Raw genomic sequence first — 21,780 nt, 5'->3', positions numbered from 1 at the left:
GGTTCTGTTTTATCAACCACTTCCCTATATTCCACCCCTTGTCCCTGTTGCGATAAAACCTGAACGACCCAGGATGGAAGGGAATCACAATGACATTAACTCTATTTATATAGGCTGGAAGAATTAAACAACGATCAAGATCCAAAACTCACTGCGTCCTGAAGATAGAGAAGAAATAAAAAAATGTACAGACACGTCATGGCAACCTTGAACCACCGGTATATAACCCAGCTATAGAACGCCAACCATGTAGGTAAATTCCATACATATATCACCACAAGGACAGCATAAAATGAAGAGCAATAATAAACCAAGTCTAACTTTCATTACCCTACTCTAAACGGAAGGGGTATTTCATCAAATCTCCACAGCCTTTATAATCATTTCCGACGATCGCCCACCTCCCGGCTCACCTTCTGGCCCATTATTAGACGCAGAAGAGCTAGATTTCATCTTCTTCAACACAGGCGGTAACCCCAACAGCGCAATATCCGCCTGCTCCCTCGTTGCTCTCGCCTCCCCCGATTTCCCCTGCGAGTCCAAAGTAGCCGCTAGCAGCTCCTCAGTAACAGATATCCACAGTTTATCATCTGCCTTCCTAGCCATGGCCCGGGCAGCCTTGGCGCTTTTCTCAGACTGCTCACCCACGACGCCCCGGAAGTATTTCCAGCTCATAAAAGTCAGTGCGATACAGGTTACTTGGCTGTTGCTGATTGCCGTGGCGGCTTGGAGAGAATGGTGAAGGTCGCGTTTGGTTTGGATTGTGGATTCTGGGTGTGTCGTGGCTGATATTAGGAAATAGGCGGCCTGTATGTATTTGTTTGAGCTTGTCCGGCAAAAGGGTTCTATCGAGGAGAGGGTCTTGGAGGCAGCGGAGTGGGAGAGGCGGGAGGGATCACGTAATATCAGGGCAGAATTGAGGGCGGCAAGTATGGCGGTGTCACGTCGCGGATCATTGCGGGAGGACTTGCTGGTAAATTGATTGAGAGCGAAAATGGGTCCTTGAAAAGTTGTGAGTGCGGCTTTGAGATCACCTGTGCCTTGGGAGATAATGCCGCTTGCGTATTCCATGAGACATTTGGTTGTTTCATCTAAATTATCCCCCAGCTCAGATGAGGCTGCATGCAGTTCTTTTAACGTCTGGCGAGCGAGGGCCCAATCGGTTCGGGCACAGGCAAGGAAAATTAACTGTAGGAGCATATTGCAGTACAAAGCTCGTCGCCATTCGATCCTCGCTGCAGCAGATGATAGTGACTCGGGAATTTCCTGTGGTGTTTTGAAATTACCTGGCGTTCGATCAGTGAGATTCTTGTAGAATTGTATCAGGGATTGTTATTTGCTCACTTCTTATCATTTTTAATCCCTCACTAAGATACTTCTCAGACTTGTGACCATCTTGTGAGTTTTTTGCTGTTAATGTGACAGAGCTCAGAAAATAGCACAAGGCATAGAGATCATGTTCCGGAAGCCAGCTTAGTGCCAGTGATACATTTCCATCGCTGACTTGTAGAATATCTGTGGGCTCCACGGCTGACGGCGACAGGGTTTTATGGCTGAGTGGTATTGAAAAGCTACCGTCATTCTGCCAGTGTGGATCATCTATCTTCTGATCCATTACCTTTTGCATTATCTGAAGCTTTTCCGCTGATTGCTTGACATCATACTCAAGCAGGCTGCAACATATATCCATAATTTGGATCATTGTACTTATTTGTGGAATGTCGAGCACCCTGTTGTCAAGCTGGTAGCTCCTTGCTGTAGCTAAAGCTCGTTGTGCTTGCTCTATAGAGTCATGACCTGAAGAATGCTGCAGGCGTACTAGGGCTTCGATTACCGAAGAAACAACAAGCACTGCTCTGTCCCCGCTGCGGCCAGCCAGGGAGGAAACCTTCTGTAGGTTCAGGATGGCGGCGGAAGTATCTTGCTGTGAGGAGGAAAGTGAGAGTGTAACTCGAAGTAGACGGAAAGCATATTCCCAGGCAGTATGACGATATCTGATACTGTCAGAAAACATCTCTGTGTTTAAGGATTAACTAAACTCACCCTTCAATGTCACGAATAACACCATCCACATGCTTCATTGCAGCCTTTGGGTTTGACTTATAGAAAATGCGGGCAAGCAGCTGCTGCATACAATATTTTAAATCATACATACGGTTCTAGAGGGGATAGTCAGTTAGGGAACTAGACAAGTTTAAGCAGAAGGATCTGGCTGACCCTTTCACATAAATCAACCTACATCCCACGTTAGCATATTTTCGTAAAATAAGAGGATATCCGTAGCCATACCCCTTTACTCAGGACGCTCTCCGCCTCGGAGTCATTTTCTGTTTCTTCATATAATATCCGGGCATACCGTAACCGCACCAGCGCTTCGGTTCGGGGTTGTAATTTCCAGTTCTTTTTCGAAGAATCAGCAAAACCTAATATACATTTGTATGGGCTGAGGGGGGGCGGGTGACTGATATGGGTAGGAAGTCAAACCTTCAGCACTGCGTTCAGGCAAGCCAGACCAGTAGCTATGAGCTTGTAGTACTCGTCGGTCTCTACCTCATTACGCTCAACTGCAAGTGCTGTGCCTTGGCTGTGAGCCGCATCGATATACTCATCTGCCAGCGAAAGAAGCAGCACATGGTAATCAATTGCGGGTTTTCCAACTCCTTGGTGCTGTTGTGGATGTGGCATCTTCACGGGGGATTTGGAGCGCATGTGTTTCAGGGACGGAGACTTTCTAGGTGGAGCTTGAAGACCTGGCGTGCTTCGCTGTTGCAAACCGCTCACTGATCTCTGCTGATGCAAAGTGGGCTGCAGTTTTATTACGGCCTGAGGGTATACCTGAGGAGACTGTGGGTAGGAGGCAGGTTGAGGATGTGATTGAGGTCGGGGGGGTAGTTGCATTGGATACTGCTGCTGTGGCGACGGATATGTATCGGGTCGGTTTGGGATAGAATAATATTGCGGAGACAGAGCTCCGCCGTATTGAAGCGGTGCATTATTTGCGGGCGGAGGGCGAGCTTGGATTGGCCGCGGTGTGTAATTTGGGGAGGGTTGATTCACTGTCTGTTTGTTGTTGATAGGGTGAGCATTGCTGCGACGCGTAGGGAGCCGCGGGCAAGACAATCTGGGAATGGGAGACAGGCTTTGAATATGCCGGATACGAGGCATTTTGACTGAAGTCGTAATGGTGCTGCGCGGGTGGTAATCGCGGTTGTTGCGCGTGCGACTGAGGCCGGATATTGGGATGGAGTTGTGTCTGGGGGTATTGACCACCATGCGGAGGCTGGTAAGGCATGATTGAAGGGACTGGGAGACAAAGTCTTCACATACAGACGAAATCTGTTAAGCCCGGCTACCTTTTTGCCAAATTGATCTCTGGATTCTACGATCCCCACCCAACATCTTCAACAACTTGCGCTTCAAATTTCATTTGGGAGTTCGAGGAGAGGCGAAGAGGCGGAGCGCCAAGAATCAGGTGACCTGCGTTTAACGACGTCATCCCAGAGAAAGTAAGGACACTATCTAGATCTTACATGCATTTGATAACTATCCTTTCCTACCGCAGAGAGAACAAATTCTAAAACATTTTACAGGAGATAAAGAATAATGGACGACACCTATGTGTTTGGACATTTGTTCGCAAGAACATTTATGTTCCGACTGAAATAATAGTGTCTTGAACTGATACTTCAAAATAGCCAGCTTTAGAAATAAACATCTCGTCTGGCTGTCAACCTGGTCTCAAAACCAAATGACATAACACCAATGCCCGTTGACAAAAGGGAATGCCATCAAAAAAATCACTCCGTTTGGAGATAACATCCGACCGCCGTTCCACAGTCTTGAAATTGCCGCAAGGTTCAGGATCAGGAATCTTATTCGAACCCCTATCAGAAACCGGTATCCTGCGAGAAGGGTGTGTATGTAGACTCATAAGGCACACATGTCTGTGATACCACTAATGATGGCAATCATGAGTATTCAAGCCACCAGTGTGGCGACCATGTACGCATATCGACCTGGTGACAGGAGTGGTAAGGGGAAAATGCGCTGTGATGATATAGCAACAACGTTGTCAGGTGTAGTTTCCCAGGTCGATTTTCTTCTCAAGGTACTCCTCAACTCCAGTCATTCCAAGCCGATTGCCCAGGTCCTTACTGTAGCCCCTATAGTCCACCTCACCTAGTGGTAATGCCGTTCAAGGCAAAGGCTAAGGTGTTATTTTCCTGTCTATTGCATAGGACAGGACATCGTCTCCCATAACACACTCAAATGCACTTCAGAACAAGATCGATTACACCAAAGAAAATATCTCGGTCCAATTCAGCTTCTTCAATCCCCAACCCAACAACAAGAAGTCTTCTTTCATTTGGGTTTTTAGTTACGATCAAACTGGCAATTTGGCACGCATAGAGCTGACCAATGGTTTCTCTATGGGTCCCACGGGCACCAAGCACAGATGTCGCAGTCAGGTTCGGCAGCGGAAGCAACCCGTCTTCACTTGGGTCCGAATGAGAATGATAGCCATCAGTTCCGGGGTTTGTATTCTCTAGAGGTACATGTAGCTTTGAGAGAATCAGCATAAGCATATTCAAAAGGAAGATACAGAATCAGGGATTTATACCCATTGCCCTAATTTCCCGTTTTGCGATGTCGTCACCAGGATTTTGTCTGAAAATGAAACTGACATCACGTCTGTTAATACTCCGCCCAATACCGCAGAAGCTTGCTTTATGGAGGCTGGGAATGGAAGACCAGTTTGATCTGGCAGCGGGCCGGCGCTCTTCGTCATCGCCTCGAGCTGGTCATTGGGAGGTATCAAGATGGCAGACATGGCGACGAGGAGGGTAAGACAAGATATGGGTATGAAGTAGTGAATGAATAAGACTTAGAGGACAGTTTTCCCAAAATCAGTTTAGAAATAGTGTGACACAATTAATTCTTTCCAATACAATTCTTGGAGACTTCACACCTTTATCACCGACGTTTTGCGGTGAGAGCAAATAAATCGTGGGGAGGGGCGTCTTCACCGCCTTTTGTGACAGAATCACTTTACTCAATATTTTGCTTTGCGGCATCAAACGCAGAAATCTGTTATAAGGTGCTGAAACGCTGGAGCTCATCACGCAGGCCTTTCTGCTTCAGACAAAATGCAGAAATTTGTCCCTCGACAGCGGAAGCACAAGAATAAATTAAAGGGAAACCAAGACGCGGCACAGCAGGATACCAATGTCACGGAGCTTGCGGCGATTACCAAATCGGAGAAGGAAAAACGGCAGAAATGGAAAGCAGAGCTACAGGCGCAGCAGCCAAAGATTTCTGGTAAAAAACAAAAAAGACTTGCTAAATATATTGTATGCATTTAATCTCTTTCTCTCTGTTTTTAGAAGAGAATAATAAGAGTAGATTTACTAACTTCTCTTCGCAGGAAACTAAACTCAAGAAGGATGAAAACCTCGCCCTCCTCAAGAAGCTCGCAGAATCCAAAATAGATACCAGTCAATTACAAAGTTCTCGAAATTTAGGCAAATCCAAGGACAAAAGGTCTCGATCTTCAGCGCTGAATAACAAAAATAGTAGTGGTTCTGTTCAACGGGCGCAATCTTATGACAACGAGGGAGATGCTATAAAACTTGTCAAGTCCGCCTCCCTGGCCTCCGTTAATAAATCTACCAGTGTTGTCAGCTGCCATATTAACCCTTCAATACCAGCTATTGGAAGTGGTTTGAAACGGCCTCTGGAGGTTGGGGAAGATGGATTCCCAGTTATCAAGAAGCGCAAACGTGCTCCGAAGCGAAAGCTTATATTAGAGGAACCCTCCTGGGAAGAGTTCGAGAGTGACGGAGCTAGCGATGCCGTGACAGAAGACTCAGGCACTGGATCTGGTAGTGGTATGAGTGATTCTGGGTCAGACGGTTCCGGGAACAACATGAAACCAGGACAGAGCGAAAGTGAAGATGGTGAGGAAGACGAAGGAGATGATCAGTCACCCTCGTCCGGTGACGATTCCGGTAAGGAGACAGTAATTCGACCGCGGAATTCTGCATTCAAAGCGTGGGCGGTACAACAAATAAACGATGCAGTAGGCTTTAAGCCTACTGAACATAATCTTCACCCAAATCACTTGGCGCTGCCAAAGAAGCAAGCAAGGCCACGCCCAGTCGAGGAAGAGCCTTTACCAGCTGAATTGCAAATACCAAAGGGTAATCCAAATAGAAAGGCCTTTGCTGTCCAGGTAAATCGTCCAGAAAATATACAATCATCACGTCTGGGTTTACCTGTCGTAGGGGAGGAGCAAAAGATCATGGAAGCGATCCATAATAATCCATGTGTTATTATATGGGGAGCTACTGGAAGTGGCAAAACTACGCAGCTACCGCAGTTTCTCTTCGAAGCAGGATATGGAAATCCGGACAGCCCAAATCCGGGGATGATCGGGATTACTCAACCCAGACGAGTCGCGGCTGTCAGTATGGCGAAACGAGTAGCGGATGAGCTGGGTCAATATTCAGATCAAGTATCATACCAGATCCGATTTGAAAGTACAGAATCCAGCAAAACAGCAATAAAATTCATGACTGATGGTGTTATGATTCGAGAAATTTCCCAGGACTTTTCCCTTTCCAAATATTCGATTATTATCATTGATGAGGCCCACGAAAGGAGTTTGAACACAGATATTCTCATTGGGATGGTCAGCAGAATAGTTGATCTAAGGAAGACTATCCACGAAGAAAACCCCTCTCTAAAGCCACTGAAATTGGTAATTATGTCTGCTTCACTACGTATTTCAGACTTCCTACAAAATGAAAACCTCTTCCGACAGGGACGACCACCTTTAGTGCAGGCCGAAGGACGTCAATACCCAGTCACCGTCCACTTTGCACGCCGGACACATCGAGACTATGTTGAGGAGGCTTTCCGAAAAGTATCCAAGGGACACAAGAAATTACCACCTGGAGCATTTCTCGTTTTTCTGACTGGACAAGGCGAAATCAAGGACTTATCCAAACGTCTTAAGCAAAAGTTCAGATCTACGCACGCCTCTGAAACTTTCCAGGGGAAGGTGAAACTGTCAGCAGCGGAAGCTCCCCTTGAAACTGAGGATATTGAACTTGGAACGACAACGGGCCCGGGAGGTGATGAAGACGGTGACAGCGATATCGAGATTACTGGCTTAGACAATGATGAAAATGATGACGATGACTTCGACCACGAAGAGGGTGTTGTTGACTCACGAACAAAAGTCCATGTCCTGCCTCTTTATTCCCAGCTTCCGACGAAAGAACAGATGAAAGTTTTCGAGCCTCCGCCTGAGGGTTCCCGTCTCATTGTGCTCGCCACCAACGTTGCAGAAACCAGTTTAACCATTCCCGGTATCAGATACGTATTCGATTGCGGACGCTCCAAAGAGAAGCAGTACGACGTCTCAACTGGAGTTCAGAGCTTTCAGGTCGGATGGATCAGTAAAGCTAGCGCGAGTCAGCGTGCTGGACGGGCTGGAAGAACAGGCCCCGGGCACTGCTACCGGCTCTACTCCTCTGCTGTCTTTGAAGGTGAATTTGAAGAGTATACCGAACCGGAAATATTGCGAACCCCGATTGAAGGAGTTGTCCTGCAGATGAAAACCATGGGACTTCATCATGTTATCAATTTCCCTTTTCCAACACCGCCAAATAGAACTAGTCTCGCTAATGCAGAAAAGCTACTACAAAACCTTGGGGCCCTTTCCGTAGATGGCCAGGTCACTGAAACAGGCCGCCATCTCAGCCTCTACCCCCTCTCCCCACGATTCGGTAAGATGCTTCAGATCGGCCATCAGCATGGCTGCATACCCTACGTCGTAGCTATGGTTTCCGCACTCGCAGTATCAGACCTCTTCATACAAGAAAATCAGCTGGATCTCAACCCTGTCAAGAAGGAATGGGATGAAGATGATAAAATCTACACCAACGCAGATAGGCTCGAGGACACTGTAAGAGAAATGAGACGGAAGAACTACGACCGATCCCGCCGTATCTTTAGCAAATACGACGACAAATCCGATGCCCTCAAATCTTTCGCAGCCGTCTGCGCCTACGCATATGCGTCTGATGGCGAATCCTTCTGTTCTCAAATGTTCCTCCGTCCCAACGCAATGAAAGAAGCCTCCCAACTGCGCCAACAGCTTTACGAAATTGTCCGCAGCAACAACCCTGGTATCATGGACCCGTTTAAGTCCCACCTCCCGGAACCATCCGAGAAACAACTCCGCGCCCTCAAACAAATCACCGCCGCAGGATTCATCGACCACATCGCAATCCGCGCTGACATGGCCCCGGTCCCTCCAGAAATTCCCCGCAAGCCCCGAAGGGCGATTGACGTCCCATATCTAACCCTCTTCTCATCCCGCGACAAGACCGCTAAGGGACTCGATGAAAAGGCCGTATATATTCAACCCACCTCCGTCCTCTCGCACCTCTCAGTTGCTGAACTCCCACAATATCTCATCTACTCACATCTCCAACAATCCGCTCCCAATGCCATATCTGATACCCCAATGAAAGTCCGAATGTTCCCCCTAACTGCTGTAAGCGGGCTGCAGCTCTCTTCTTTGGCTCATGGGACACCCCTGGTTGAATATGGGAAACCGATTGGGAAGATTGAGTCTGTTGCGGGTGCGCCGGATAAACGCGAGTGCTGGGTTATTCCCTCTTTAAAGGGGGATCCGGGAAGCGTTGGGTGGCCGTTACCGGCGAAGAAGGTAATACAGAAAAAGGATAGGAAGCATGGGTGGGTGATTGAGAAGTTTATTAAGTAGGGTTGTATTCTTTCATATATATATTAACTCATTGATTACCTGGCGTCTTAAATCAGAAGAGAATAGAAATGACTACCTTCAATGAGTGGCCAGTGCTATCTGTGCTGCATATGCTTGCCCAAAGCACAAATATCATATTTATAGTATGATAGTGAAATAATATAATCTACGTAGGTATTTTTCAATGATGGTCAATGACGCTCGAGTTAATTCCAAGTTGCTACACATACGCCATCAGTCTGCAGCACAGCATAAACGTACGATCATAGTGTCATCGTATAACAAGGCGGACGAAAAAAATAAGACCTTCCCTCAAAATCGCTTCGTTCTCCCCCAAATATTTCAGGAAATTCATATCCAAACAGGGGGGGGGGGAATGATAGAACCCATTGTAGCCTTCACTAATCCCACCTAGACTGACTCCGATAGTAATTCTCATCACGATCCCTATCCTTTATCCTGACCACCGTCGTCATCTCTATCCCTGTTCCCGCCGCCTCCCACCACCGCCACTCCACTTCCACTCATCTCCCTGCTCCCCTTCCCCTCTAATACCCAAAGCTTTCCTCAACCTCTCACTCTCCTCAATCTTCGCTTCCGCCAACTCGTGCACCTGGTACGTCTTAAACTGTTTCCGCTCAGCCTTTCCCCCCTCGCCCAGTCTGGAACCAAACGCGCGACGCCTCCCATCACTCTCACCATTCAACTCCTCTTCCAACTCCCGCACTAGCCTTGCCCGCATTTCATCTAGTCTCTTTTCAATTTCCTCTTCTGAAAACTTCTTTTCCTCCCCCTTCTCCTCCGCCTCCTCATTCTCTTCTTCCAATCGATCTCTCTCTTCCAGGATCTTTACTTCGATGGCCCGCCGCCGATCGTGCTCAAGAATCTGTTTATCAGGCTTGCGCTGTTTGAAGTTATTATTTGACTGTTGGTCTGAGTTGGCGCCGGTAGCTGAGAGGGGTGGGTAAGGCGCGCCGTAGCCAGCATCCCGTGGTTTTAGGTGGGAGAGGTTCCGCTGAACGTAGCCGGAGGTACCACTCCCACGTGGGGTGGAGAGGCCAACGTTTGAGGACATGGCCGTATGAACTTCTGGGCTATGATGCTATGCCGAGAAGAGAGGTAGTCGGCAGCTTTTGGGTACAACCAATATTGTTTGTGTTGATTGCCTTTGTGAGGCGGGAAGAGAGAGACAGGAAGTCGGACACCAGAGGCGGTGTTGACTTATACGCAAAAGAGCCCCGCCCCTGTGAAATTTGATATGTCCCAGCTCTTGTCGCCTTTGATATCTCGATGTCACTTCCTAGAGTGGCCAGGTAAAATGTCCGCTTTTCCCTTTGTGTTTTATCAACTTCGCTTGTGCTCAACTGGGCTGTAAAAGTTGCCGCTCCAGTGCCAATCCAACTGCTCGATATCCCGGGAAAGCTTAAACGGTATTATATAACTGTGAAGGAAGAAAAGAGCTTCCTCTTTCCTCTTTCCTTGTGTCGTGCAAATTAAGAATACTCGAGTGGCAGTGTGTTTTCCGTGGAGTTAGAAGAAGGTCGACAGAGATGGGTTTGTTGTTGCGTCCCCAACCTCACATATCGCTATCGCCACGTGATCTGAGATCGAGCCTACGGCAAGCCGAGGCTTAATAGGGGCCGCACCAAGGGAGTAAAAGGGATAAGGGGTCCTTTACGTATATGTATAGAAAATAATGTATGATTATTATGAAGTTAATCTATTTTTGTTTATTAATTATGCTACGTGTAAAGAAGTTAAATGCAGCGGTAATATAAGACAATATACAAGTAAAACACCCACACAAATTCGTGGAGTGACCACTCGAAACAAAAATTCCCTCGAGCACATCTAGAGAAAAAGAAGCCCGCATACAATACGAATAAGCGATGAAAATAAACCGACACGTATCTCAAAGCTTAAGTCTGCAAGGCATATAGGTAAATGGCACACCAGTCGAACTCACCCCTTCCTTCTATCAACCTGCCTAACTCCATCCAAACACATCCCCAACACTAATCGTACTCCACCTGACCCCAGCCACCGAAACAAACAAAACCACCACGTCCACAACCCCCAACACCACAGCTCCCATCATAAACCTCGGGCTAAAGATCCGATACAGCATCAGATGTCTACGCAACCAAGCCGCCCACATCGTCGTTGCCAAGTTAATCGTGGCATAATACAAGATATGCGTAGCAGCCGCCTGTGCAACATCAGAGAGGAGACGGCTCATGCCATTTTGAAGTTGCTTTGGTCCCTGAGTCTGAATCTGTGATCGTGATTGTGGCTGCAATGAGGACAGCGGACCACCCCATGAATCGACGGGTCGTTTCCAAAGCACGGTTAGCGGGACGGCGGTCGCGGAGAGTATCTGTGCACCAAAGGTATTCAGGATGACAAGCAATGGGGACCAGGGATACTTGATTGTCGTGAGCGGTACAAAGGCACTCTCCCACTGTATACTGCTGAGCGTTGCCTGGTGTCCAGTGGCGAAGAAGTGGAAAGATCCCAGTAAGCCTAGCACGACCGGCCCGAGGGCCGTGTTGCTCGTTGTCAGTCCGTTTGTATCGAGGATCTCGAGCAGGGACAGGATTTGCCATGTTTGAAGACCAATGGCACCGCCACCCATGGGTTTTTGGAGAAGGATTATTGCTAGAGAGAAGTTTATGAGTAGTAACGCGTAGCGGGTGCCGTAGATGTTAGCGTAGCCGAGGATTGTAACGACTGTTTTCTTTGGCGGAGGTTCTACGAAGGGGTCTTCCGGGTTACTGTTGGTGGGGTCAGTCATGGCGACGCTGATGCAGGGCTTTGCCCAGGCGAAGGTCGTGGTACCCGCGGCAAAGGCTATGGCTAGGACGATCTGGGCAAGGACGACGCGGGTGGTTTTCAGGGTGGCTTTGGAAATTGAGGGGAACCAGTCGTCGTTGTCAGCCGCGTCGAGGGTCCAGAAGACTGCGACGATACAGAGGCCGACGCGAAAGGCAATGCTGATCCAGAAGACAGCAGAGCCCTCGTAGGATTTTGTACCCCTGTAGTAGGAGCGGATGACGGAGGGGAGGATCAATGCGAGCAAGAATGGGATGAAAAGCTGCCACCATGCGGACGTCGATGAGGCTGATGAGGCATAGTATGTAGAGACGCAGAAGGGCATCTGTTCCTCCCGACAGAGGCGGGAGAGGGATGCTACTCTCCCCAGCAGAATGAAGACTATGGAATGATATAACCCCAGAACTCTATCCTCCATACGCTTCTGACCTATCGAAGAAAGGGCAGATACGACGCCAAAGGTAGTTAAGAAAAATAAAAGTATTTCATCTTCCCAGATAGTGTAAGAGTTCGACGCAAACCCTATGGACTGGGACACCGTAAATAATACAGCAAGCCATGCCCACAGGGAGCTTGGGAGGGGAGATGAGATTCGTTTCGGAAGATACAAAAATGTTGATCCGACCGCAAATATTCCTCCCACAGCAATTCCAAGCACGAGTGCCTCCACGCGGGACAACGGCACGATCCGCACGCCTGTTGAAATAATACCACCCAATATACCAAGACCGGACCCAACACCTATCCGTCGAAGCGTTGGAAACGAAAGGTCAGTGCGGTCGCCACGGATGCCTCGGGCATAGAACACTAGCAGGACAACGCCGGCAAAAAGAATCAGGATCCCCTGAATCATACTGGGGACATCGAATCTTGCCCACAGCCCACGACAGACACGCAACGTATCTCTCTGGTACTCCCGGTATAAGTTATACGCATTTTGTAAGGCCGATCGATCTCGATACGAATCGTGGTGCTGAGATACAGCAGCCCACTCCTGCTCTGCACGCGCCCAGATCGCCAACGGCCCAGACGTATGGCTCTCATCCATGCCCCTGGCAGTGGCATACGAATGCTGGTACCGCTTAATCTGCGCAGAAGCAAGCCTATTGACATGAACCAAGTTCTTCAAATCCTGACCACCCACACCAGAAAATGCCTCCGTAATCGGGGAACCGAGGTTGTTAAACGGGATGGGTAAGCCCAGCAGCAACGCTAGCGTCGGCACAAGATCTATCTGCGGTACTGGACGTTCCTTCGCCGTCCGCGGCGGTTCGAGAAACAAATCGTTCGTCCGCCCAAAGACCCCCCGCTTGGAATACATCCACAACGCAGCTTCCACCTCATCGTCTGACTCACCGCCGTGGTCACCCTTAGCATCCATTCCATGGTCCCCCATAACAACAAGCAAGGTCGAATCATCGAGATCCCTTATCACATCGCGTATGAGCTGATCCATCTGGCCCAGTTTAGCAGCCATAGCCGCATGATCCGGCCCGTACCGGTGACCCGCATGATCGACGCCAAGATAATGGCCAACAATAACGTCCCATTTCGTAGCATTGTCCGCCTTCAAGAGCGGGAAGAGATGTTCTGTAACCCCGTTGTCGACAGTGTGTAGGTCCCAGACATTAAACGAATCGTAGGCATGCGTCAGGTTCGCTTCAAAAATCCCTGGAAACAATTTATGCCACGTATCATCACCCAAATGTACGATTCGTTTCCCGGCATTATGTAACTGGGCGATCAAATTATCCTCGTCGATAGCGGTGCCCGCAAAATTCGAGCCCGCGTCTATGAACGTCGGCAGGGTGCCTGTGGTCAGGCCTTTGAGGCGCTGTAATGTGGTGGTGGGCGGATCAGCGATGAAGGGCAGAAGGAAAGCATTATCAGGCGACTGCCTGGCAGTTTCGTACAGGACTGGGAAGTTGTTGTGGAAACGATGTGGTTTCTGTCCTTCAACCGTTGGTCGGAAGGGGATTGTGAAATCATATCGGAGAGCGTCAATTACGATGACAATAGCCTTGTCGAAGGTCTTGGGATGCCAGCATCCGCGACCTGAAAGTTGCGAATCCGTCCCTATCTCGGTCTCCGCAACGGATCCCTCAAATGGTAACACCGTGCATTCGGATTTATTCTCCAGCACCAGTCTCGTCAATAGAAACCCCTTCGTGAAAAAGAATATGCCAACTAAATGAATGAACCTGTATTCCATCACAACAAAACAATCAGCCCTAGCACCCGAAAGCAACCAAAACAGGATGGGAAGAAAACCAATCCCACTCACAAAAACCATCCCAAAACCGCCAACACCCCCGCATGCTGAATCTTAAACAAGCCCTCTCTCAGTTTATTCCTCTGCACATCTCTCCTCTTCGCTGCCTTCTGAAGCTTCTCATCGTTTGCCGTCCCTGAACCTGCACCCGCCAACAAACGTTGCCTCTGTGCCTCCTCTTCCTCCGCCAGTGCCTTCGCACTCGCCCACTGTGCCTTTATATTTCGAAACTCATTTGCTGAAGATCGAAGCTGGCCCTGGGATTGGGGAGCGCCCTTGCTGCGCCTGGCATTGTTCCATACGGGTGCGGCGGGCTTCATTGTCGAAAACTGCGATTGAGGGGGAGAGAGAAGAGGGATTTATCGTCCCGCGCTGAAGATGGAAAAATGGAGAGTAAGGGGTTTGAATACGAAAGTTTCCTTATCCTTATCCCGCGAAAGGGGAAAAAAAGGGGGGGCGGGGGATATATATATAAATCTCTCTTTCCTTCACGGACGCAACAGTGGAGCAGTCGGCCGTACCATATATTCTCATACCCATGACGGGGTGACCTTTTTAATTTTTTATCATCCTCTAATAAATCAAATTAATCAATGACCATCCATGAAATTTCCCCCCCCCCCCCAAGTTCCGTGCCACAGCTTCGTTGCGTGCCCAGGTCGGGTTTTGGTCCGTAGGAACTAGATGATTGTAGACGGGCAGGTAACTCATGGATTGTCGCCCGTGATAGGTTTTTTTTTTTTTTTTTTTTTTTTTTGAAGAGTGGAGAGGGGAGGGGTGTATGGTATATATTAAAAGTTGTAATACATTTGCTAGAGGTACAGGCAAATTGATATTTGCAGTGCTGTTGTGAACGGGGAATTGAGCTTCGGCCTCTTCCGGTTCGCACGGAGATTACGCGGAGAAACTATTGGACATATAGTCACGTGAAATATAATTTAGGGGCTGCGGATAAGAATATATATACATACATATGCTACATGATTTTTGAGGGGTGTTTTTCATTAGAAGAAGAAACGATGAAGGAAGCAAAGAGTTTTCCATTTTGGAATTCAGCTACTGATCAACTATACAATGTGTAGTTTTACGGTTTAAGATCGAGAATAGATGTATTGCTCTACATCTTCAGATGCACAGCTTACTACGCTAAAAAAAAAAAAAAAAAGTAAAATAAAATTGAAAAATTGAAAAGGTGAGAAGTTGACACGCGTAAATATAAGTGAGAAAAATGAAGAGTGGGTATAAGCAATGAAGAGAATATCACAGCAGTCAATTCAGTTTAACTACTCGATTGGATAAAAGTGATTAAAGTGAATCCATCATTTGATTACCACAGGAGAATCAGATAAATCAAGTAGGAAGGGCAAAAATAGAATAACAAGGAAATATACGCGAAAAGGAGTAATGAAAAAGGGAAATATGAAATAGGAAATCCACGTCGTCATCCTTTTACTACCAAAAAGTATCCCCTAGGTACGTTTCAGGGGTGCTCTTTGGAAGTTTGTTTTGCATTTTGGGTCTTCCAGGTTGACGAAAAATGGGTTGTCAAATAGAGTGAACCATGGAAGGAATAATAAGGTAAAGTGGGAGCGAAAAGAGGTATGCCAAACCAAAATAGCACAACTACAAACCTCCAGAAAAATTGTTTTGCTCTCGCTGGGTGTTTGAATCTGTGTCCATGGATTGTATTGATGTTGTCTGCTTTAAAGAGCGAGGAAAGTTATAGGTAGTTATGGAGTTAGGTCGTTGCAATTGTTGTTGTCGACGTTGTACGGAGTCGACCGCGGAACGAGGCAGGAATAAATATTAAACAGTATTCAACTTTCAAATGGGAAAGAATCGTAATGGTGATGGATCACGTTTGCCAAAAAAGAAAGAAGAAAGAGAAAAGGAATAACGGAAATGGGTTGCGGGTGCGGGTGTGAGGTACTAATACGAAAAAAGAAAAGAACTGCTCCACGTGCTTCACTCCCCCTTCGAACTCTCCCATCTCTCTTCCCAGTCTCCCAGCTTCTTCTATGACCACCTCTTCTCATCCCTAACCCTATCCTTCTCCTTCAAACCCCCCAGCCTCTCCAAATCCAAAGACTGAAAACCCTCTCCTTCACCAGCCCGCGACTGATACGGTGGCAACTCCTCATCATACGGCTCCAACCCCACACTCCCCTTCTCACTAATCCTCACAACAACAACGCGGCCAGACTGCCTCTTTCCCGTCGACGCATCCTCCTCTTCAGGGAACGTGATGCGGATTTCCGGCACGGGACTTGGGGGTGGGCTGGCGCTACTGGAATAACAACCGCCACTAGCATTGCGGCTGCGCTTTTCATCAAAGATGGAGGACGCGGTGATGGTTAGGCGGCGCGTGTTTCGGGAGCGCTGGTCGTGGTACATGGGGAGTTCTGAGTTTCTGAGAGATTGGCGTTGCTTTCTGCGGCGGATGACGAGGTAGGCACCGATGAGGGTCAGGGAGATGAGGATAAGAACTAGGAGGGAGATGAGGAGTTCTATGGTTGTTTGGGAGAGGCCGTCGTTGTCATTGTCGTCGTTGCCGGTGTTGTCGCGGCGGAGGATGGTGCGTAGAGAGTCCATTTGAGCAGGCGGGTCGTTATAGACGATATAACGGGGGGATGTAGGGGTGGGGCGAATGGTTGAGGATGCGTTGAGATGCGTTGAGATGTGTCAAGATGCTTTCGTAAGGGGACCGTCTGAGCGGTAAGAGGTATAGGGTAGGAGGGCAGCTTGAGTTAATGGATTAAACAGCAGCGATGACGGCGGCGGCGGCGGCGGTGGTGGTCATGAGGGTCGAGAATGGTTCCTTCTACAAAAGTCAACACCATATCGCAAGGAATGAACGGCGCACGGATGATATAATCTGTGTAGGCACGGGCATGGGTATAATAAAATATGGAGGAGGGTAGAGTAGTGTGTACTATACGAACCGAGGAATTGGCGATATCGATAACTTTAAGGATAGAGAGTGCGTGATATGCGATAATCAGAAGTGGTCGTTCAACAAGAGGGAGCGTAAGGCTGCCAAGCGCTGGCTTGTTTCTGCTTGGAACGTTGGTGGAAAAAGGTACGACAGTAGATGTTTTGGCGACCAGAAGGAATGAACAGCAAGGTGATCAGCTGAAAGAATGAAGCTGATACCGGCTAGAATGAAGGAATGACAGATGGTTGGATAGAAGAGGAGGATAAAGGAGAGGAGGAGAGGAGAAGAGAGGAGAAGAGAGGAGGATGAGGAGAGAGGAGGAGAGAGGAGAGAGGAGAGAGGAGAGAGGAGAAGGTGAGAAAAAGGGAGACACAGGACTAGATCACAGCAAGGAAAGTAAGGGAGTGTGTAAAGACGATACACACATCATGCAGTTGTAATTTTAGATTCATTGGCCCAGATGAGCCAGTTCCTGGACATCCTGTCCCCGCTTGGTCACACCCGTACGGTCATACCGCACTCCTCCCTGAGTCTAAGCAAGCAGGTTAACTAGTTAACTCCTCCTTAGAGCCAACTTCCGCCAATCTTACGCCAATCTTATCTCAAAGCACCCACCCAGGCAATTTCAGGTACCAACCAACCGCAGCTCAGCAAATCATCTCCCTAATACCCTTCCAACCTAGTCCAGCGCCGCTAGTCTCCATTAATTACATCAGTGATCCACAGCTCTAGTCCCATCCAGGACAAATCCCCAGAGACAGTATGACGCGTGTTCCTCACAAGCAATCTCCGCTGAGAAGGAAAACCAGGCCAATCAACAGGCTGCTGGTCCCTTGGGATGTATGGATTAGTCATTTCTCAGTCGACTGACGCTCTCCTTGGTGTGTTTCACCAATAGCCCGGGTGCATGGGGCACGGGATACAGCGCGCGTAGTCGGATGCCAAAAAATGGCTGATGTGCGAGGACAGACATGTATAGGATTCCATAGCTTAAGCAAGCAATACGTCGGTTTTGGTTTTCTCTGGATCTGGGGTAAAAAGCGATCCCCGTTTGTGCGGTAACCCACGGGTGTCATATCTTTTTGGATATTTTCATCAGCAGTGTTAGTAACTACTCTTTAGTGGGAAGGCTGTTTTTCAGAGAGCTTTGGCAACAATACGGAGTGAGAAATGATAAATCTGGCCAATCATTCATCAACAACCATTCATGCTCTTGCCTGTGGACCTTTGATGAAAGATATTCAAACAACAGCGTGTTGATTCCAGAAGATCTGTCTCTTCCAGCTCCTCGCATCCAACATCTATGAGCTAATACTTGCTTGGCGGTGATCTTCGTTCATCATCTGGCACCATGTCTAACCACACAAAATTTGAATGGCATAATTCCTGAAAAAACGACGAAATTTCTACTTCTCCACGACCATAAAGAAAATTATTCAATATTTAATACCCCACTTCTCCCGTGGAATCACCCCCGGCGTACACTCGGAAACTTCCCGTGTTCCAGGCTTTCTTCGAACTTTATCTCATCGCAAAGTTTACGGCTCGTTACCTTAATCACGGAGTAATTACGGAGTAGAACTCGGCTAATTAGGTAGTTTTACACACAACAAACGTTATCCGCCGTGACTAGTCTCTGCAAAATCTTAGTGATCCAAGTGTGTTCTATCTCCAATGCTCTAAGTCATAAATAGCGACCTATCCCACATGCATTTCAATCTGGATCTCATGTACGGGGAGATGGTAGGGAATTTATTCATCAAGACCGGACACATAAAGAAACCGTATTCCAGCCTTAAATCTGACCCCACGGAAGCACCTCTCGTACTGTGGAAAGGTTGGCTATATACACACCAACTCCACAGAATCATGGCAACCACCATGCACATTGTTATTCACAAAATTTCATTAATTCTCTATAATTTTCAGTCTTGACTGAAGTTCTCTTCATGCCCACTCCTCTAACCAAGGGGAAGCTGAATCATTGAAGTCCCACTATTGGAGCAGCTCTCTTCTGCTTTTAACGGAAGAGGAAATATCTCAACTGGTTCTTCTCAATCTTCTGGTTTTCTTGAGTGTTACCGTTTGCTAAGTTGACATTTTCTTGTTTCTCTGCCAAAAAAAATTATTTATTTATTATTTATTTTAATTCTGGAGACTGGACTCGCTTCAACCGGCGGATAGGTGTTGTTCAAGATCACCATGGTTGACCTGCACATGGCATCTACTCCCTTCAGAGCCAGTGGAACTATTGATCCGGCGAATCTCTTTTGAGAAAGACGCTTCTGAGGCTCTTGGATGCCATATGAGAGGCAAGGGGCACAATATTACCCTATGAGTTTTCATGGCAAAATCCGGCACATATAGCTATTTTATTTGTCCCTCTTTCTTGCGAAATATCCTCAAATCACATAATCAACGCGGGACAAGCAAAGGAAGAGCCGGCTTGATCGTATCCATGCATACATGGGGTATATACAGGTTATGTCCAAGAAATCCAACCCCAAAGCTGAAATTGTGGATCAAAACAAATAGCCAGGCTAGAGAGTGGTGGCCCCTCTTTCATCTCCTCTACTTAAGGTTGAGCCGATGCCATGTGATCGGTTACTAGCCTGGAGTAGTTAATGGACATTTCTGGATCCAAGGGTTGAATCAGTTTCATCGCAAACACCTACTACACCAAGATGCCGGATCCCGCTCTCTCTGCAAGATTGAAAATTCAGCATTATTGAGATTAGATTTCCTATCATCCCACCTGCAGTCTGGCACATTACATAAGCGCCAGCTCCTGGATAGAATCTCGGAAGCTCCCCCAAGGTCCGCACCAGCCAAGCTTTTTTCCCCGTTAACCTTCCAAAGCTGCATGAAGTCTATATGCGAGTCTAATTCTTGTTTCAGGGCCTAAATGGGATTCCAAAGCATATACATTCCTCAGTTTCTTGAGGGTCTGCTGGTGCACGCAGCATGAGCTATTTTACTACCCGGATTTTCAAAGGACTAGGTTGGAATTCGGGGCAGATGGTTTTTATTCCCCACCTGTTGGCCTTGATCTTGGATGGTTGTATTGTTTTATATATACATACATCTCTTATAAGGCCGAACTGGGTTGATAGTGTTATTCACCTATTGTGATGAGGCATGCAAACCTCATTGCAAGCTTTACCTTGTTGTTGTGATTAGTCGGCTGTGAGATACATGTTAGGCCACAGGCCTTCAGTGTCAAAATATTCTGCTTCCTCCTTCTCCATGTCTCATATCTAGGGAAGTCCTACATAATCTATACCGACCATTGGCAAAAGTTTGCTCCCCCTTTCCTTAGCAGCAAGGAACTGTGTTTTCCCCGATCCCACTCCACTCAGTTTACGTTCTTCTTTGCTATTATATCTAGTCTGTATTGATGTCAAACTCTACGAGTGCTTGAAAACATCTTCTTCCTCTTTCTGAGATGCCAACGTGAGAACGAGGAAATAATTCTCAGAATCAAGAAAGATAACACAAATACAAAGTTTGTAGCAGCTGAACTGTTGGTTGGAGTTCGAGTGCAGGGAACTTTGTTCTTCTTCAATGGCATGCAGCGATCAACTCCACAAATAATCAGCCATCCACCTAAAATGAACTGCCACGAAAGAAGGGTGTGATGCCACCCGCAAAAGAAGTCTCTCGTTGGCCCAGCTTCTAGCGCTCCAGAAGCCGGCAGGGTTAGTGACTTCCCCTCACACACAGGCCGTCGTGCCCAGTTTGTGGATAATAATAATGTTTGCCAAACAAGGAACAACCAGAGAAAATTGGAATTGCCATGGGAGGGTTCGCCATCCACTTACAGAGCGCGGTTACGCTATTTACCTCTTCGACCGATTTCCCCTAAGGCGTTGGGTCTTGGTCTGTGGAGAGGATGAGTCCCTCAAGGAGGTGGTAGAATAGCTCGCGCCCGCGGAAACATCAGTTGAAGGAACACTCTCCATTCCAGCCGCTCCGGATCTCCTTCGTCCGTCCCTTCGACTTCCGCATTTGATAAGTTAATGCGAAAATCAGCCGGCATTTCATCAGGATTCAGCAGCACCTTCCCATCCAGCAAGGTGTAAAGCCTCTATAAAGAAAAAACTACGAATCTCAACCCACATGTAACACCATTTCCCAACCCACTATCTCTTTCCGTCGCAACGAGGGCTGGCTCCGCGTATCCACACCCGGCATCTGTCCGCTCATCCAGACAAGGAGATCAGGCAACTCCTCAACTATGTTTGGGAAGACATCACATTCACATGTATGCTTTGCAATATGGAAGTGAACTTCTTGGAATTTGCCACGATTGGCAGTGGAAAACATTATCAATCCATCGGAACGTGTTGGCATAGCATAGGTTCCAAACGGGATCTGCCCTTAACGGTTGAGAAATGCTCCGCTGAGGGCGAAGCAAAGGTTGAGATAATCAGGAGCAGTCCGATGCTAGGGTGAAAGCCAGATCGTGCGGTTAAGACGTCCAGTGAACATCCTGAATATTGTTGAGTTCGTAAATGATTAAGGGATTTCGAAAAGATTTGAAAAAGGGGGAGAGAAATGTCCTGTGGTACTATTTTGCTAGTTTGTTATGCCTACCTACACTAGGTACCATTGACCTCTTCTTTTTCGTACAGATTGTACAGAGGTATATAGCACAGCCTGGTTCAATTGTTAATATTAATTGAACATACCACTCTCATGTGAAAATATATTTCTATAAGAACCAGAAGAAGAATTTCATTTATCTATCCCCTCAAATTTATATGACTTCTATTGTTCTGCGCTTACATACTTGCAAGTTCAAAGGAATAATGGGAAAGACGAACTTCCCCATCTCCTTAATCACCATGAATTACTGAAGAACTCCACATATAAACAGCGCAGGGATAAAAAAACGAAGAGAACGAGTTCAGAATAGGAAAAAAGAGGCATATCATATGAAAG

The 21,780-nt window shown here is 47.4% G+C and overlaps 9 protein-coding genes across 9 annotated transcripts; 3 read left to right on the top strand and 6 right to left on the bottom strand.

Annotated features, from left to right (window-relative positions):
- Nucleotides 1–357: 357 nt before the first annotated feature.
- On the bottom strand, nt 358–3,273 carry PAAG_11903 (hypothetical protein; the record flags this gene model as incomplete). Its single annotated transcript, XM_015847470.1, has 6 exons — nt 358–1,286; nt 1,345–1,994; nt 2,044–2,159; nt 2,218–2,235; nt 2,290–2,400; nt 2,485–3,273. 6 exons carry the CDS (start codon nt 3,271–3,273, stop codon nt 358–360), a joined length of 2,613 nt encoding a protein of 870 aa, XP_015702958.1.
- A 697-nt stretch (nt 3,274–3,970) lies between these two features.
- Nucleotides 3,971–4,211, top strand: PAAG_11902 (hypothetical protein; the record flags this gene model as incomplete). Its single annotated transcript, XM_015847469.1, has 2 exons — nt 3,971–4,108; nt 4,170–4,211. 2 exons carry the CDS (start codon nt 3,971–3,973, stop codon nt 4,209–4,211), a joined length of 180 nt encoding a protein of 59 aa, XP_015702957.1.
- Nucleotides 4,212–4,265: 54 nt separating this feature from the next.
- PAAG_11901 (hypothetical protein) lies at nt 4,266–4,831 on the bottom strand (the record flags this gene model as incomplete). The annotated part of the gene is made up of 2 exons (XM_015847468.1): nt 4,266–4,562; nt 4,622–4,831. 2 exons carry the CDS (start codon nt 4,829–4,831, stop codon nt 4,266–4,268), a joined length of 507 nt encoding a protein of 168 aa, XP_015702956.1.
- Nucleotides 4,832–5,147: 316 nt separating this feature from the next.
- Nucleotides 5,148–8,797, top strand: PAAG_04629 (pre-mRNA-splicing factor ATP-dependent RNA helicase PRP2; the record flags this gene model as incomplete). Its single annotated transcript, XM_002793673.1, has 2 exons — nt 5,148–5,351; nt 5,426–8,797. 2 exons carry the CDS (start codon nt 5,148–5,150, stop codon nt 8,795–8,797), a joined length of 3,576 nt encoding a protein of 1,191 aa, XP_002793719.1.
- Nucleotides 8,798–9,275: 478 nt separating this feature from the next.
- On the bottom strand, nt 9,276–9,872 carry PAAG_04628 (pre-mRNA-splicing factor CWC21; the record flags this gene model as incomplete). The annotated part of the gene is made up of 1 exon (XM_015845321.1): nt 9,276–9,872. One exon carries the CDS (start codon nt 9,870–9,872, stop codon nt 9,276–9,278), a length of 597 nt encoding a protein of 198 aa, XP_015699547.1.
- A 912-nt stretch (nt 9,873–10,784) lies between these two features.
- PAAG_04627 (GPI ethanolamine phosphate transferase) lies at nt 10,785–14,221 on the bottom strand (the record flags this gene model as incomplete). Its single annotated transcript, XM_015845320.1, has 2 exons — nt 10,785–13,830; nt 13,914–14,221. 2 exons carry the CDS (start codon nt 14,219–14,221, stop codon nt 10,785–10,787), a joined length of 3,354 nt encoding a protein of 1,117 aa, XP_015699546.1.
- Nucleotides 14,222–15,917: 1,696 nt separating this feature from the next.
- On the bottom strand, nt 15,918–16,493 carry PAAG_04626 (hypothetical protein; the record flags this gene model as incomplete). Its single annotated transcript, XM_015845319.1, has 1 exon — nt 15,918–16,493. One exon carries the CDS (start codon nt 16,491–16,493, stop codon nt 15,918–15,920), a length of 576 nt encoding a protein of 191 aa, XP_015699544.1.
- Nucleotides 16,494–16,669: 176 nt separating this feature from the next.
- On the top strand, nt 16,670–17,145 carry PAAG_04625 (hypothetical protein; the record flags this gene model as incomplete). Its single annotated transcript, XM_015845318.1, has 3 exons — nt 16,670–16,796; nt 16,848–16,966; nt 17,062–17,145. 3 exons carry the CDS (start codon nt 16,670–16,672, stop codon nt 17,143–17,145), a joined length of 330 nt encoding a protein of 109 aa, XP_015699545.1.
- Nucleotides 17,146–20,737: 3,592 nt separating this feature from the next.
- On the bottom strand, nt 20,738–21,162 carry PAAG_04624 (hypothetical protein; the record flags this gene model as incomplete). Its single annotated transcript, XM_002793668.2, has 2 exons — nt 20,738–20,923; nt 20,980–21,162. The coding sequence occupies 2 exons, from the start codon at nt 21,160–21,162 to the stop codon at nt 20,738–20,740; spliced, it is 369 nt and encodes a 122-aa protein (XP_002793714.2).
- Nucleotides 21,163–21,780: the final 618 nt, after the last annotated feature.

This window comes from Paracoccidioides lutzii (genome assembly GCF_000150705.2).
Source record: "Paracoccidioides lutzii Pb01 unplaced genomic scaffold supercont2.11, whole genome shotgun sequence".
Taxonomy (NCBI): domain Eukaryota; kingdom Fungi; phylum Ascomycota; class Eurotiomycetes; order Onygenales; family Ajellomycetaceae; genus Paracoccidioides; species Paracoccidioides lutzii.
This window is presented reverse-complemented; position numbering and strand designations above follow the sequence as displayed.